At 42.4% G+C, this 17759-nt stretch overlaps 1 protein-coding gene across 3 annotated transcripts in view; it reads left to right on the top strand.

Annotated features, from left to right (window-relative positions):
* The first annotated feature begins 1958 nt into the window (after nucleotides 1-1958).
* GNAI1 (G protein subunit alpha i1) overlaps nucleotides 1959-17759 on the top strand; it is a 90492-nt gene continuing 74691 nt past the window's right edge. The window contains exons 1-2 of one of the 3 annotated variants that reach the window (XM_081243986.1): nucleotides 1959-2080; nucleotides 2592-2756. In XM_081243986.1, coding sequence (XP_081100112.1) covers nucleotides 2639-2756 — 118 coding nt within the window. In that variant the 5' untranslated portion in view covers nucleotides 1959-2080; nucleotides 2592-2638. Of the gene's footprint in view, nucleotides 2081-2348; nucleotides 2757-17759 lie in introns of those variants that run through there. The other 2 variants (XM_081243987.1, XM_081243985.1) reach the window with 2 other exon arrangements.

Genomic DNA, 17759 nt, shown 5'->3' with positions numbered 1-17759 from the left:
AATGAGAGGGGTAATGTGTTATCATTCTGTTCAGCTTTCTTTTCTCCAAAACAAGTTTTGTAGTCATCTCCACTAGTACTCAGTCATGATTGCTTGCTCTTTTCTTGCAATTGGTGGTCCCATACTCCATATGGCGTGAAAGCTTATAGGAAAGACTCACAGATAATCCAAAGTGGTAATATGTAAACACTATGTTGAAAGCTCACTCTGTCAAGTTTAATTCCAGAGTTTCTGATGAACATCAGCATTTAGACTGCCAAGAAATACAAAGAGGGTAGGAGGTGATTAAATACAATTTAAAGCTTGTTCCTTTTTGTTGGTATATTACAAAAGGCCATAGGAAAAGTTGAGGCAGTTCTTGAAATTGCAGCTCTTGAGCCCAGCAGGTTTGACTATTGCAGGAGAACAGGAAAGGGCATGTCCAGTAAGGAGGAAACTGGCAACCTCTGCTAGCCCACAGGCCTTGCTTAGGAGACCCACTCTAAGGCTGTTCTTCCTGGAGCATCAGCTCAGCCTTACCTTCTTGGAAAACTCAAGCCCAGTTTTTACGAATGTTTTTTTAGAAAATAAGACTTCCAGATGGTTGCTCTTTGGTTTCCATCAGAGCAATTTCCTAATTTTTGAACACATCAAAGAAGGTGTTTTTCTTTGCTACCAACCCCATCTTATAATCAGTCAACATTTCCTGCGATGTCTATAAGGGAAAAGTGTAGTCGTACAAGCGACAGGGAGAGACCAGACCCTATGCTCATTCATATTGTGCTGGGTGAAATGCCAACAAGGGCCACAGAAGTTATTTCCCCCAGACCAGGTAGAGCTGGAAGGATGGAGGATGGTCTGGATCAACTCCATCTCATTTCATGGGTGAGGAAGCCAAGGCCTGCAATAAGGAATGACATGCCCAGTGGCTTATGATTTACTAACATGGTCATAAATATTGGTTCAGAACTTGGCCTGGAAGCTTCCATGTCGCCCCAGAGGAGGTCAGTTAAGGTGTGGAGATTTGTTTGTGTGGGTGTGTTGTTTGGTCTTACTCAAAAATATGCTCTTTTTTAAAGCTTATCCATTCGAAAATATAATTACCCTGGTACTGTAGAGAAAGTAAAACGTTTCTATTGTTTCAATCCTTTAAGGGTTGATTTTGTTTAATGCAAGTAAGAAATATCCGAGGGCAATCTAGCAGTACACTTTGATGCCTCTGCGTTTCTGAATTCTCAGCCAATGAAAACATGTAAGCCAGGAATATGTCTGAATCTGTGGCAGGAGGGAATAGGTAGCAGCTGTGAAATGTGCGTAGTATGGAGAGGTTGGGCTAAGTGACGATTATGGTCTCTTCTAATGTTAAGTGGCGTTCTTTCAAATACTTTGTCAACATATATCTGTTATTTAAGAAAAAAATTATCGTACTTTTCACACTGCTTTAAAAATTCTATTTCATTTAAAATATAAATATCTCTCCTCTATCATTAAATATTATTCTATAATATAACTTTTAATGCTGTAGAGTATCTCATCATTTTGGCAATCCTTGGACATTTTGTGGATAATTTTGAAAGTGGCATGAATGGACACAGTATGGAAAAGACTTTCTGAATAAAACTTATGGCACATAAAATTGCATGGATAGGAGAAAAAAATATGCTCTTTGATCCTTTATCTTACATTTTCTCGGGTTTGAGGAAATCCTTCAAAATGTTCTTTGCTTGTGGAAAGGGACGTGAGAGTGGATGGAAGGAGGGAGGAGAGAAGGGAAAAAGAAAAAAGCGTAAGAAAGTTGACCTCCTATCCTCCCCAGACTTTTCGGTTCCCCACTTTACCCTCACTGCTTTCTCCACGGTTCCATTCCCGGCCCCAGCTCCCTCTATTTCCCTCACCCCTGAAGGCCAGCTGACACGCGTTTACATTTGGAAAACCCTTGCGCGCCTGCCCGAGCTGGGCATGCTCAAACGCCCAGGACTGGCTTTTTTCGGTTTCCAACTTTGGCAGCTCTCCCACCCGCACCCCTAAGGGGCAGGTCCGAACACATCCCTGGGTGTGAGTAAACGGGAAGAAATTATCACACTCTCGCGGAGGAAGCAAGGTAGGGGGGCTCGCCGCGACGTTTGGCCTTCCGGGGGCGCTCCCCAAGGGCGCGCGCGGCGGCCGGCCCGCTGGGGCTGTGGGGCGCCGGTGTCCGCGGCAGCGTGGGCGCGCGCACCCGTCCGAGGGGGTGATGTCCGAGGGCTCGTGCTCGGGCGCGCGCTCTGGGAGTGGTCGCCGGGCGGCGGGAGGGGCGAGCAGGGGCGGGGCCGCGGCGGCGCGCGGACGCCGAGCAGCGCCGGGCTTCTAGAGGTTGCGGCGCGGCCACCAGCAGGAGGCCACCGGTAGCTGTACCCAGAGCCTGGAAACGCAAGACTTCGGGGCCGCGGAGGGAGGCGAGGCGCGGAGCCCGGCTGTAGGCAAGAGCCGCGCGGTGCTGCTAGCTCGTTTGCAGACAGCGCTTCCCTAGGTCCGTTTCGGAAGTGGGTGTGGGTGGGGGTGGCGTGGCGGCGTCGGGAGGAATTCGAACGCCCGCATCCAGGAAGAAAGAATTCACCTGTGTTTCGAGGCAGCGCGCCGGACTTGAAGGGAGCGGCGGCCAGCTCTCGCTCCTGGCACAATGGGCTGTACGCTGAGCGCCGAGGACAAGGCGGCGGTGGAGCGGAGTAAGATGATCGACCGGAACCTCCGCGAGGATGGCGAGAAGGCGGCGCGCGAGGTCAAGCTGTTGCTGCTCGGTAAGGGCGGCCGGGCCGGGCCGGGTTGGCGGGCGGGGGCCCCCGGCGGGTCTGGGGCCAGGGAGTCTGGCGGGTGTGCTGGCCGCGGGCTCCTCGGCATTGGGAAGCCCGGAGGGGACGTGCCGAAGCGCGGAGGGCGCGTCTTGTAGCGCCCGAGGATGCTTTCGGAGCGCGAGCTTGTGCGGCGCGGCGCGGCGCAGAGCCGAGGCGGGTGCCCCTCTCCCCGGTCCCCTTCCTCTCTGTTCCCTTGGCCGGGGGGAACTCGCCCACGGCGGGGCAGGGGCTTCACTCGCGTGCCTCGGTGTGGACCCCGCCAGGAGCCGAGGAGCGGGTCGCGAGGATTTTCTCTGAAGTTAGCTCAGCTTTGTGAAGATGAAAGGGCACTGGCTACAAGGAAATAAAAGCACATCCCACCCTCCACCCCTCCCCCGCGCGAAAACCCTTCTTACAAGGTGTCGTATCGCGGTTGTGGTTTCTTCATGTCACGAGTGCCACGTTTTGTGAAATCAGTGCACCTTTTGTGGGGTCTCCGTAGGGTTGAATTGTGTCTTTCCGTTGAACTTCCTGTGGCGACTCAGTAAGTGTTAGGGGAGCACTGATTATATTTATCTTGCGTAAGGAAGTAGGCTATGCTGGACGCTGGATTTTTATTACAGTGGGGACATGGAAACCATCAAAGTTAGGTAACACTGAATTCAGAAAGATACTCGAGCGGTGAAAACCGATGTGAAAGGTGTGAGTGGGTCACATTGGACAACAGGATTCTCTTCTCTGCTGTTACGGCTTCAGATGAATGAGATTTGCCAGGTACACGCAAGGCTCTTATTTGTTCTTAGTATTGTTCTCCTGGTGAAACGCTCTGTGGAGGTCTTTTGCAGTTGTTTGAAGGGAGGGAACGTAAAAAGAGTAAGCCAGGATTTTGATTAAGGGATGCATTAGGAAAATACTCGCAGCTTAAGATTTGTTGATGTGTGAGTTAGGGTTTTCTTTTGTTTGCATCCCCATACCCCCCAAACACACACCCTGTAGGCAGTGAAGTAGGTGAAAGATTTCTCAGAATCTTTATTTGCACTCCCAGGGACTGCTTTTATTTTTGTAACGGTTACAATAAAATAGAAATACTATCACACAAAACCTGTTTTCGGTAAGCTTCTGTTTCATTGGTTTAATGACTGCAGGAAAAATGGTGGGTTTTTTCTCCATTACTAGTAGGCTTAGAAGCAGCAAACTTGGCATGACTAAAAGTAATAATGATCTGAGTCATTCTGCAAGTAACTGTGAAATAACTTTGCATTTTAAAGACCTGGTGGTTTTCTGCACCCCCGCGCCCCAACGTAAATCTTTCTCAGTTAATACTGTTTACTTAGGTTTTTACATTAATGAGAAATATTGTCTTTTGAGGAAGTCAGTGTATTTTAGTGTATTGAGCACAGAAGAGACACACCTTTGTATGGAAACGTGTAGGTCCTCCTCTTTTGAATTCAATGTGCTTGCGACAAAAATGGAAAACGGGTTGAAAAGTTCTTTTCCTGCAGTTTCGGCACTCCTGCTCTGTTATATTATTTCAGTGTATTGTGTGACTCTGAGTTTGAGTCAGCCATCCACCATATTTAAAGCATTGGGAAATGAGTCCTCTGGTGTTGTTTTATGCTTTAAATAGATGTCTGTTAGAGAGAGATGGACTAGGATCAAGGTCCGACAAGTTGGCTTTTGCTTATATTCATAAGAGATCAGTGTTTCTCAACTTGAGCACTGTTGACGTTTTGGGTGGAATAATTGTTTGTTGTGCGGGCTGTCTTGTGCATTGTAGGATGTTGAGCAGAATCTTTGGCACCCACCTTTTAGATGCCAGGAGCAGCCCCCTTCCACTCGTGACCCAGAAGAGTCTCCAGATATCCCCCAAACGTCCCCTGGGAGCAAAATTTAATCTTGGCTGAGAATCACTGTTCTAGACTAACAATTAAATGTACTTCAATGTGTAACATAGAACCCAAAGTTGCATCTCTACCACGAACTGTAGTGAGAGCCGTGAGAAAGGTGTAGCAGAGTTGAGATTTTCACAAGTTAGGGAATTTTTGTTTCTCCATACCAATAACATTAGAAAACTTTCACAGTGATTTCAAAATCTTCAGGTAACTGAATTTCTTCAGCTCTCTTTTCTAGCTTTAGTCTCTTGCTGTTCCCTACACCTTTTCTCTGTAGAAATCCCCGTCACAGCATCCCTGTCTTGTTGGCCCAGCACTCCTCCTCTTTGTCTGTCTTACTCCCATTCTGCTCTACCCTTTTGCCCAGAATTCCAGCATTCTAGTTCCTATAAACAGAATGTTGGCTTATTCTTGGAATGTTTGAAAACATTTTTCTTTTTCGTAGTTTGACTTTAGCAGTGGAGGGTTGACCTTGGGTTCCTTTTTGGAGGTTTAAAGTTATACGTGTAAGGAGCTAAGTGAAATCAGTCCTTGTAAAACATGGCAGCTGAATCAGTTAGAAATGTGAAATGGTCTCTAGGTAACCTATAACCAATGTCAATTCTGTTTACATCAGATTTTCCTCCTCTTCACTTATTTTGTTTTTCTAATCAAATGATTTTTTTTTCATTTAAGGTATACAGCACATTTAAGATGGTAGAGTAAATAGTTCATTGTATTTCATTTTTCTTAAGGCATGTGTTGTCATTTTAGACATTTGGGTTGAGAGATTCGGGTATAAGACACATACAAAGATTTGGGCACTGGATGTCTATTTTATACATATATGTGTATATATACTATATATGTATATATATATTATGTGTGTGTGTATATATATATATATATATATTTTTTTTTTTTTTTAAACTCAGAGGTATTTCACTATCCTTATTAGGAGCAGTGAATTAGGCCTTCAAAAAAAAGAGAGGACCTAGTCTAATCCTTGACCTAAAGGAAATCAGGTCAGGGTTTGAGCTAAATCTAAAGATTTAGCTTTCAGGCTTTAGTATTAGAACAATAATCCTAAATAATGAAACTTATTTTAATAATTAAAGTTTTCTTTCCATTGTATATGGCTGATTGTCTCAAGAGAAAGCATCATTTATTGTTATATCTTTGAGGATGTTACAACTTATCCTTTTAAGGGTATAGAATTAGGCCTAGGTTGTTGTTTCAGTGAGACTACGTTGTACTGTACATATGGGTACTTATTAAATATCTTACGATAATTTTCAAAGATATATGAGGGTAGAGTACATACAAGTAAAATTTTTATGAATTAATTGTTCTTAAATTATTTCACTCTGGAGTTTCTTTTTTTAGTTTTTGAAATTTATTTAATTAATTTATTTATTTATGGTTGCATTGGGTCTTCGTTGCTATGCGTGGGCTTTCTCTAGTTGCGGCAAACGGGGACTACTCTTCGTCGTGGTGCGCAGGCTTCTCACTGCAGTGGCTTCTCATTGCCGAGCACGGGCTCTAGGTATGCAGGCTTCAGTAGTTGTGGCAAGTGGGCTCAGTAGTTATGGCTCGCGGGCTCTAGACCGCAGGCTCAGTAGTTGTGGCGCAGGGGCTTAGGTGCTCCGCGGCATGTGGGATCCTCCACGGCATGTGGGATCTTCCCGGACCGGGGCTCGAACCCATGTTCCCTGCATTGGCAGGCGGATTCTTAACCACTGCGCCACCAGGGAAGTCCCTTCACTTTGAAGTTTTGAGCTTGTATTCTCCTTCACTCCTCGCATTATCCTTCCCTCCACTGAACTCATCCCCACAAACAAACAAACAAATACAAATCCATACCCTTTATCTCTTTAACTTCTTAAAATGAGGTGAGGGACTGGATCTCTTCTGCTTGGTGAATATTTTTACATTGCTACCACCACCAGCTATTTGAGAAACTAAACCGTTCATCTTTTTGGCTTTCTTTAAACTTGCCCTGTGACTTCCCTAGTTGAGAAATTCTGGCATTGCAGAACTTTTGATTTTGCATAGCTTTAGCCGTTTCCTTAGAGTTGGCTCAGGATCTTAGATGTCAGAAGGCCCCTTTCCTTAAGTGAGTGAATGGATATGGTATTTCTACAGGGGTTTTGTGCTTCTCTCTCCCTCACCTACTTTGTATTAGCATTACTTTACTAGAAGCCACAGGTGGTGTTAACATGTTTTGCAAGTGCTGATTTTTCTGTATCTTTTGTTTTTCCTTCTCACTTTTATAGTTCGAGTTCTCCTCTGCCTCTGGCAGCCTAGTTCCAGTAGACTTTCCTGCTTCTGGTCTTTGCCTCTAGCCTGCAGTAGGTATCATGCTAATGCCTTGCTCGGAAAACCATTCTTGACTTCTCCATTGCCTGCAGAATAAAAACTTTCTTCTAGACCTGGCTTCCCTCTAGCCTCATACTCTTTTCCTCAGGGCACCGTTCTTCTCCAAACAGGAGTAGTTGGCATATGGCAGAGCACATTTGCACTCTGGTTTCTAGTGTGATTTAGCTTTATGCCCCGCCTGCTTCCCGCACTAGTGTGAGACTTCAGGGGCAGGATCTTTGTAGGTCGTTGTAACAACCCTTTCCTTTTGTCATGAGCACATTTAGTTCTTAATTATGTTAATATCTTGTGTAGGATTAGGGTTTACCTAGAATATAAACCTTATACTTTGCCATTTTCAGTATTGATGGGAATGTAAACAAAAAGGGAACAGTAAAAGTAAATGACAACCAAAGTAAGCGCACAGTATCTAAAAGTAAGTTGTTTGGTTTAAGAATTTTTTTCATATTTATAAGAACTTTTCACAGTCGTTATATTTATTTGACAGGTTAGATAAATTCAAGAAAATGACAGTGGATATTCATTGTCCATTGAGTGGGAGGAAGGTCTTCTGTGTTGTTATAGTGTTATGGTGCAGTGTTAGTCCTTAAAATCATTTCTTTTGGTAAGGATAGATCTCAGGTTTTTTTTTTTTTACTCTTTATTTTCGACCTCTTAGCTATAAAGAGCATGAATCTTGTTAACTTATCAATGATAGGAAATACAGTACCTACATTATAGGATTTAGTCGAAGATGTTATTTAAACCTGAAAAAGATCACTGTAATTTTTAAGACAGAAATTGAGTATACAACCACGATCTTAATTTGTATTTTCTTCTGCATTTCTCTCTGCCTTGGAAAATTCAAGATACCACAGATTCACATGGGAGGACCTGATGTATCTGTCACATTTCTAGGACACATAAATCTCTTGGTCACACGTTCTGGCACGCAGTTACCCAATGTCGGACTTCCCGGAGCGTGACATTGGTGAAGCTCAGATCCCGGATGGCATTTGAGCTGAATGAGCTAAAGGTCAACTGCACCTAATCCTGTAGCGCTTAGGCTGCTCTCTGTCATGATTTGTTAAATACTAATTAAAAACTTTAACAGAGGGCTTCCCTGGTGGCGCAGTGGTTGAGAATCTGCCTGCCGATGCAGGGGACACGGGTTCGAGCCCTGGTCTGGGAAGACCCCACATGCCGCGGAGCAACTGGACCCGTGAGCCACAACTACTGAGCCTGTGCATCTAGAGCCTGTGCTCCACAACGAGAGGGCGCGATAGTGAGAGGCCCGTGCACCGCGATGAAGAGTGGCCCCCAGTCGCCGCAACTAGAGAAAGCCCTTGCACAGAAACGAAGACCCAACACAGCTAAAAATAAATAAATAAATGTATTAAAAAAAAAAAAAAAAAACTTTAACAGAAATAGGGTTAAAAATCTTAACAGAAATGGGGCAAAAATAATTTTAAAACGAATGCTCATTACCATAACTTAGTGGCTTAAAACGATGCACACTTTATTAACTTTACATTTCTGTAGGTCAGAAGATTACACCAAGCTAAAATCAAGGTGTCAGCCGGGCCGCTTTTCTTTTGCAGGTTGTAGAAGAGAATCCGTGTATTTGCTTTTTCCAACCTCTGTCTAGAGTAGCGGTCCCCAACCTAACCTCTTTGGAACCAGGGACCAGTTTTGTGGAAGACAGTTTTTCCACGGGCATTGCGGGGCGGCGGGGAGGTGATTCAGGCGGTAATGTGATCATTGGGGAGCGGCAGGTGGAGCTTCCCTCGCTTGCCTGCTGCTCATCTCCTGCTGTGTGGCCGGGTTCCTGACAGGCCTCAGACCGTTCTCTTGGTCTGTGGCCTGGGGGTTGGGGACCCCTCGTCTGGAGGCTACCTGCTTTCATTGGCTCCTGGCCTCTTCTTCATCTGCAAAGCTAGCAATGGCTAGTGGTGTCTTTCTCACGTAGCATTACTCTCCTGTCTCCCTCCTTCACTTCTAAGGGCCTTTGTCATTACGTTGGGCACACCCAGATAATCCAGGATAACAGACTCATCTCAGGATCCTTATCTGAATCACATCCGCAAAGTTCCTTTGCCATGTAGGATAACGTGCTCACAGGGACGGGGGGCATGGGCATCTTTGGGGGCTATTATTCTGTCTACTTTAGTCTGCCCTCATGGAAAGTGCACTTATCCTGTCCCAACAGCTCCCAACGTCTCATCGCCTTACAGCATCAACTCAACATCCAAAATCTCATCCAGATCTCAGAATCTAACTCTGGTATGGGTGAGATTCTCCATATCATCCATACTGGGACCACATTTCTTTCTGTGAACCTGTGAAGCTAGAAAACACATTACCTGCTCCTAGACTACAGTAGGAGGGCACAGTGATAGAGCAGGCATAGGATACCCGTTATAGTCACTCCTGTTCAGAAAGGGAGAAAGTGGAAAGAAAAAGGAGTGAGTATTCAGTCCCACGCACTTGCCAAACTACTTTAGGTTTCAAGGCCTACAGATAACCTTGGGGACTCTGCTTGACTTTCTGGCCTCTGGACTCTTCCTTTTCAATCAAAGGTAGCACATGTTTGCAGAGGAGTAATGTTAACAGCCTGTTTCTTGCCTGTGTGATGGTGATCTGACGGCATTCTTTCATTTTGTACCTTTTTTTTTGAGTTTTACTTTTTATACAGCACGTTCTTATTAGTTACCTATTTTATACACATTAGTGTAGACATGTCTATCCCACTCTCCCAATCCATCACACCGCCACCACCGCATTATGTACTCTTTTAATTTATCGTTTCCTCTCCCATTTTACTATAACGGGTAAGAAAAAATCAGGCCACAACTTGAAGAATTTGCTTGGAAATCTCCTTGTCTAAATATTCAAATTTATAGTTTACAAGTTCTGCTTTCCACATAACTGCAGGACATAATTCACTTCTGCTTTGCCACAGAATAACAAGGATCCTCTTTCCTCTAGTTTCTAATAATATGTTCCTCCTTTCCATCCAAGTCCTCACATGTAAAGTCCACATATCTATCAACAGTCTGTTCATGACCGTATTTAGTTTTCTCTGCCATGTTCCTCACTTTCTTTTGAGCTCTCACCAGGGGAGCCGTTAACATCTGTGTTTTTAACAGCGTGTCAAGGCAATCTAGGCTTTTTCTATCATGGCCCTCAAAATTCTTTCAGCTTCTACCCATTGCGTAATTCTAAAGCCATTTCCACGTTTTTAGTGTTTGTTGTGGCAACACCCTACTTCCAGATACCCTCACTGATACCTCATCTGTAACTTCAGGGAATGCATAATGATGGTAATTTTATATTCTTTGGTCCCTTAGACTTTATGTGACTGTTACGGTAATCGCAAAACCACCAGTTTCTGGTGTTTCTTATTGAACTCATGGTATTTCACTTGAGGATTAGTGTGAACGAAGAAGACTTTGCTTTGTTTGCCTCCTCTTCAGTGAAGTTTTTCCTGACCGTCCAGTCTAAATTAGTCTTCTTTGCGCTCCCTTCCAAATTAGACTGTTTTGAAATCATCTTGTGCGTTTACTTTTTTATTGTCTGTTGCATCTCTCCATGGGGATTGGCTCGTCAGACCACGAATCCTGTCCAACTTGTTTATCACCTAATGAGGTGGCACGTACTAGTCTTTTCATAAATGTTAATTAAATGAGTGACTAATCAAATGATTCATTTTGAGTAATAGTTTTTTCTTAATTTTGTTTTTTAAATTTATTTAATGTATTTTTATTTTTGGCTGCGTTGGGTCTTCGCTGCTGTGCGCAGGCTTTCTCTAGTTGCAGCGAGCTGGGGCTACTCTTCATTGCAGTGCGCGGGCTTCTCATGGCGGTGGCTTCTCTTGTTGCGGAGCACGGGCTCCAGGCACACGGGCCTCAGTAGCTGTGGCACGCAGGCTCAGTAGTTGTGGCTTGTGGGCTCTAGAGCACAGGCTCAGTAGTTGTGGCGCACGGGCTTAGTTGCTCCGCGGCATGTGGCATCTTCCCGGACCAGGGCTCGAACCCGTGTCCCCTGCGTTGGCAGGCGGATTCTTAACCACTGCCCGACCAGGGAGGTCCTTGCCTGTCCTTGTGTGGTGAGAATTGCCATTGGTGGCATTAGTAAAGTGCCTTTCATGTTTTTGTTATCCAGTTATGCCTTAAGTTTACTAAATCCTTAGGAGAATTTACAGTCTACTTAGGGAAAGAAAATGTGTACATAAAGATAACTCCTTATAAGGGAAAATGGGGAAGAAGTGGTATAAACAGATACCCGGGGACATGAGCTGTAATATCGGAGCGTGCATTGTTGCTCTTGTGGGATGAGGGTGCAGGTAGCATGCCTGTCAGAAATCACAGCAGTTAAGGATCTGTCCATTGCCATCATGTATTTCTCTCTCTCTTTTTTTTTTTTGGCTGTGCCTCGCGGCATGCGGGATCTTAGCTCCCCGACCAGGGATCCAACCCGCACCTCCTGCAGTGGGAGCGTGGAGTCTTAACCACTGGACCGCCAGGGAAACCCCTTCATGTATTTCTGAGCAGACTTTTGGATCCTGATTGGCTGTAAGCTCTGTATTATACAGAAACCTGCAATCTAGAGGAGACTTTGCCATCTATAGTTTAGTTTTCTTACTTTTTTCCACGTATAAGGAACTTGGGCTGTAAAATGTTTTCCTTAAGACCTTGGGCAAGTTATCCAGTTCTCTAAGCCTCAGTTTTCTATAAATTCCAGATAATAAATGCACCCACCCTATAGGGCTGGGGACAAGGTAAGCTAATGTATCTACAGTACTTAGAGCAGTTGTACATGGCTCAAGTTTTTATTAAATATAAGCTGTTATTATAAATACTTTAGAGACTCTGCGATCAGCCCTCCCTCCCTGCCTCCTTGTGGGTAGATCCATTTATGGTCATAGACATTAAATCCTTTAGTTGGCTCTTCTTAGCAGAGGGTATGCACATAGCAAAGATTTCAAGAAGTATAAAATCAAGTGTAATTACTAGTTTCTGACCCCACCACAGCTTCCTTCTGGGGCTTGGATTTCTGTTAAGAGACTCCCCACTGGGAATAGACCAGGTAAATATCTGTGCTAGGTTAAGAATTCTATAGAGCATGAATTTTGAGTAATTAGAAAACTTTGCAAATGATTTAAAAGTAATTTCTCTCCATTTTATTACCCATCTTTAGAATAAATGCGGTAATTTCCTGCAAACTTTCCTTTTATCTTTCTTGAAAATAAAACACAGCTGTTGATATAAATTACGAAACTTTGAGTTGACTCAAATGAATGTGCCATTTATCAGGGGAGTTTATGATTATTTCCTACAAATTTTAAAACTTTTCTGAAACTCCCTGTACTGATAACTCAAAGAGATTACTAATAAAACTCCAGAATTACAATGAATTTACTTTTAAAAGAGAAGCAACATCTCTTGAAAAGTGGTCATAACCTTGAAATAGAAACAAGCATTGAATCTGTGACAGTATTTATGCCTTTTAATAATTTTTCAAAGGAGTCACTTCAGACTTAGCCTTGAATTACCTGGAATTCCTCTGTTTACCTTGCCTTTCTAAGGTACCCTCCAGATTCTTTTGTTTTGGTAATATATTTATCTAATGTACATTATATTTTTTCTTGCTTGGGCACATGCCTTTTATTTGATAGTGTTTCATGTATTTAAGAAGCATGCAACCTCTAAGGAGACCACATTTAAAATTAATATAATATAATAGGAGTTAGAAGAAAACTGCCTTCTGATCGGTAGTTCTGAAGCTAATCTTTTGAAGCATAACATATTTCTATGCAGTTTGAAAACTGATCTACTGAGTTTTCACAAACTGAGCACATCAATGTCATCAGCAACCAGGTCAAGACCTGCCTGCAGGAGATGTGTTGTGACAGTACAAAGCGGTGATGCCGGGCAGTTGAGTTGCTGGAACTGATGAGAAGGTGCCCCCCCCCCCCGACTCTAGGCCAGCGCTCCGTACTCACCCCCACTCCTTCATCCCTTCTTACCCTCAGGACCTTCCCATCCTCCGTGATTCTCTCTACCATCTTCACGCTTCTTTAAAGACTCCTGTGTCCTGCTCCGTAAGCATTCTCAAGACATGCCCAGCATTAAAAGTAATGAAATCCAGACAAAAATGTTCTTACCCTCCTTAAATAATTCTTCATCCCACATTTTGTCATCTGAACTTTTCAAAATATTAGGCTGCATTCCCATCCTTTTCACCTTCCATTCAGTCTTTAAACTGCTTTTTATTTTAAAATTGTGGACTTTTCCAGTGGTACAGAAGTATTGGGAAATATCACAGACACTCATGGAACACGCATCAATATATTTTTTTAAAGAGATAGTATCTTGTGACTTTTCTCTCTCCACTGGAGTTTCTTTTATAATTAGTTTGGGCTTCTCATTCTAACTTCTCTCTCTCTCTCAACCTCTCTCCTCTCTCCTGCTTTATATCTCCCTATTTTTTGTGTGCTACTTAGATATCTCCTAATTTACTTTCTCTCTTCAGTAATCAACTAATGTGCCTTTTAACATAATTGAGTCTTTATTTTTAATGGTGACATTTTTATTTCTAGAAACTATTTCTAATCTTTTAAAAATAGTTTATTGTATTTTCTATCTTCTTTAAAAAGTAACTTTGATTAATACTACACTTACTTCATAGTCTCTTTGCAAATTGATTTTTTGAAAAAAAAAATCTTGTTGTTCAGCTACTTGTAGGGTCTTGACTGTATCTCATGGTAAGTAGATTGTATCCTCTTGTAATTTTTTTTGTGAGCATATATTAACCAACACGTGGCCTGTGTGAATCCTGGGCACCCTGGACTGGCTGCAGTTTTCCTTTCAGTCTTGCAGGTGGAGGGTGGAGGGCAGGTTTATTTCTCATTTACCTAACATGGTGTTCCAAAATGAAGGCATCATCTCTCACCCACTTATTTACACTTTCTCCTTCTTCCTGTTTTCTTCTTCTTAGCTCCCGGCACCACCAGTCCTTGACTTCTTATTTGTCTTCACACCGCATTAGTCAAAAATCTCCATTGACTTTATTTTCTAAATATTTTAGTTTTTTTAATTTTTGGTTTTTTTAATCTGTGGTTTTTTTGATCTTTTGCATGTACATGAATAAGGGGAAAGAGGCAGACAGGGTACCTCAGTGTCATCTAGATACAAGTGGATGAATACAAGTGGTGTACTCTCCAGACGTCACATGGCAAGACGGTAACCCTGGCAGCCTTAAGGCAGGGGAATAACTAAAATATTTAGAAAATAAAGTCAATGGAGATTTTGACTAATGCGGTGTGAAGACATAAGAAGTCAAGGACTGGTGGTGCCGGGAGCTAAGAAAAAGAAAACAGGAAGAACTTCTTATCATCCAGCAGCACTGAACTTATTTATTCCTGTGCTGTTTTTTTGCCTCCCTCCACCCTTTGCTCACGTGGTCTCTGCTTAGGTTGAGAAGGGTGTGTGTGTGTGTGTGTGTGTGTCCGTCCGTCCCCGTCCGTGTGCGAGCACGGTGGGGAGGGTCTTCTGGGGATCCTTGTCTACTCGCATCGTGCCCGTGACCCTGGCAGCCAGCTGCTTTCTTGTCTACTGGCACCCACTGCTTAAGTGTGGACATCCTTGTTGGTCCGTGATGTCTCGTTTTGATCATAGCCGGGAGCATCTGTCTCACTGTCGTGGCCCTCCTCGGTCTCTCGCGGAGGCTGTGGGCCTCCTGATCTCGCTCCTCCCCAGGCGGCTCTTTGCTGCAGAGCCAGCACGTGGTAGCCAGGCTCTTAGCCCCCTGAACGCTCTGCTTTCTCCAGCCACCTCAAGCACGTTGCGGGTTCTGAGTTGCATCGGTTCTGGGGTGGTGCCACGGTGCTGGGGGAGATGAGCTCAGGTGTTCTCTGGGCAGAACTGCACGTCTCCGCCGGGCTGCGTGGTTGTGTTGCTGCCTAGGCGACTTTCTTCTCCCGGATCCCAAATAGGCCCCTCTGCCTTTAGCCATCTCCTCATCCTCTCTCACGTACCATTCACCCCTGAAACTTTGGCCCAAAGAGGAGATCAGGATAGAGGTGACTCCCTGCCTCCTTCATCTGCCTTCTGCAGTTTGCTTCTAGGCCACTGGGTCCCTTGTGGCCGCCAGGGTTACAGTCTTGCCATGTGACGTCTGGAGAGTACACCACTTGTATTCATCCATTTGTATCTAGATGACACTGAGGTACCCTGTCTGCCTCTTTCCCCTTATTCATGTACATGCAAAAGATTAAAAACACCACAGTAATTTCCAAAGTATTTCTCGCATTACATTCTCTCTTTTCCTTTACATTCCTGCTCCGAAGTTGGTTTTTTCCACAGTTGTATGTTTTTGCTGCTCCATATGTGCTCACCTCATTTTCCTAAAGCAGCTCTTCTTAAACTTAAACTTTAGTACACATAGAAATAAGTTGGCATCTTTTAAAACACCGGTTCTCATTCAGTAGGTCTGGGACGGGGCCTGAGTTTCTGCATTCCTCACAAGCTCAGAGGGGATGCCTTGGCTGCTACCCACAGTCCAGTCCATACTTCCAGAAGCAAAGTCCTAGAGGTGATCCTCCTGGATCTTTTCCATTTATCCATTTTGTAAGCATTTTTCAAGACTTATCCGGTCTTTGCCACATTCATGAAGCCTCCCATAACCTTATGAATAAAGTATTTAAAACAGTGCCTTGCACGAAGTAAGCACTCATTATGTTTTATACATTCACATGTATGTACACACATATATAATGCCTACCCACTTAGTATTATATAGTTAACTTCTGATGTTAATCTGGAACCTTGTTTTAGTAGTGCATTTTGAGAAAAAACTATTTGATGTTTTCTTGCACGGAAACATGCGCTTCCTGGAAAGTGATCAAAAACTGTAATTAGTGATAATGAATCTTCTGTGTATTTAGTAAGAATTTTTACAGTGGATTGCTTCTTGTGATGATATGATTATTCAGGTCAAGTTGAATGTGACCTTATAATAATGTTTTTATGGACATTTTCATCTGGTAAAGTTCATGATGAAATTCCTTTGTTAGAAGTAAGTAAAAGATGGTTGCAAATTCTGAGCAAGTTTATAGCCATTGCTATTTGTATATAATCTCAGCTCTCCTAATCTATATGCACACACAACACATTTTTCACTGCCCTTAGAAGGGAATTCTGATCTTAGAAAACTATCCGTCACATTAATATTTACTGACAGGTACCTACAAAATGTGATTAAATATAGCATAAATGTTCTATAACTTCTGCTTTCATCATAGTATCTATCATTTGTTGGTTGGGCTTACTTAAGTTAGTTATGACATCTGGTTCTTATGAAATGTGTAAATTCATTCAACAAGTATTTATGGAATGCCAACCCTATGGCCTGCATTTAGGTATCTGGGAATGGAAAAATCTTTGGGAAGCGGAAATTAATTAGAGAAAGTAGTCTTTAAGCATTTTACCATTAGATGAAAACAATATGGTTATTTTGGCTTGTTTAGTTATAAGTTTAAGTATAAAATAATGGGTTCTGGGTTTCTTCCACTCTGCCATTTGTCTTAGTAAGCCTTTGTGGTAGATCATTTTAACTTTGCTTTGGATGATTGCGTTTTATATGTCAAGTTGAATTTTATTGCTTTTTGCCAAAAGCTATTAAAAACTTTCAGAGCAGAGAATAAGTAATGAGCTCCACAGTAACTTATACTGTGCACATAGTGATGCTTAGTATAATTTCAGAACAAACTTCCTGAAAAGTTATCAGTCAACAAATGTAGCCCATTTTAGTTTTAGCAGTCACATCTGAAATAGCTTAAGCTCTAATCTAAGAAGTATACAAGGAGTGTTTATATGAAACTCTAAACAGAGGCTTCCTAGTGGCTACCTTTTGAGAGTCAGCTGAACTTATGCTTTATAATTCACAGACTTGTGTAGATTTTGAATTTGTTTGGGGGGGTGTGGATGTTTTTGTTCGTTGTGGACAAATGTTATTTTAAAAAACAGAAACATTAGAAAATTCAAAGATAATGAGTCTGTCAGATATGCAACTTATTTTTTCTGAATAAAGATAGCAAATGCCATGAGGAATTTCTAGAATGGATCCATGTACATGGGGGAATAAATTGAGAGTTGAACTTTAGTATTTTAAGAATCATATGGTGTTCTCAAAAATAATTTGGTATAATGGTTTCATCTGGATTCTGAAAGTTAAGATTAGGTATTCAGATTTTATGACAGTTTTAATCATTAACTATTATGTGGATAAGTTTGCAACCAAGAAAGTCACCTTATTTGATAGAACGTTTTGAGTACAAATATAGAGGTATAATTACTTGTCATGTGTTTCCCATATAAGTAGTCTGTGATTGAAGAAAAGTTGGTTTTTAGTAATGTATATATCATTTACATTTGTTGCATTTTCACAGTTTACTATAAAGTTTCTAAAACTTGATGTATATGTCTTAAATTGAAGCAGTCAGCCAGAGCACTTGAGTTGTTAAAAGTACTCTTTGAATACCTTTCTTCTGCTAATAATGGATTATATAATATAGATCCAAGATTATTTCATACTTTAATGCAGTCTACTTTTATAATTTCAGTATTGAGATTTTATAAAAGATACATTCTTCAACTTTCTTGGGTGTAAAACATCCATAAAGTGTTTTTCTTCCTTCCTAGCTGTTTCTCTAATGTTATATTTAATGTTTATATATCAT

Source organism: Mesoplodon bidens (assembly GCF_964165515.1).
Source record: "Mesoplodon bidens genome assembly, chromosome: 9".
NCBI classification, from domain to species: domain Eukaryota; kingdom Metazoa; phylum Chordata; class Mammalia; order Artiodactyla; family Ziphiidae; genus Mesoplodon; species Mesoplodon bidens.
The sequence above is the reverse complement of the archived record's forward strand: the minus strand, read 5'-3'. Positions and strand labels throughout refer to the sequence as shown.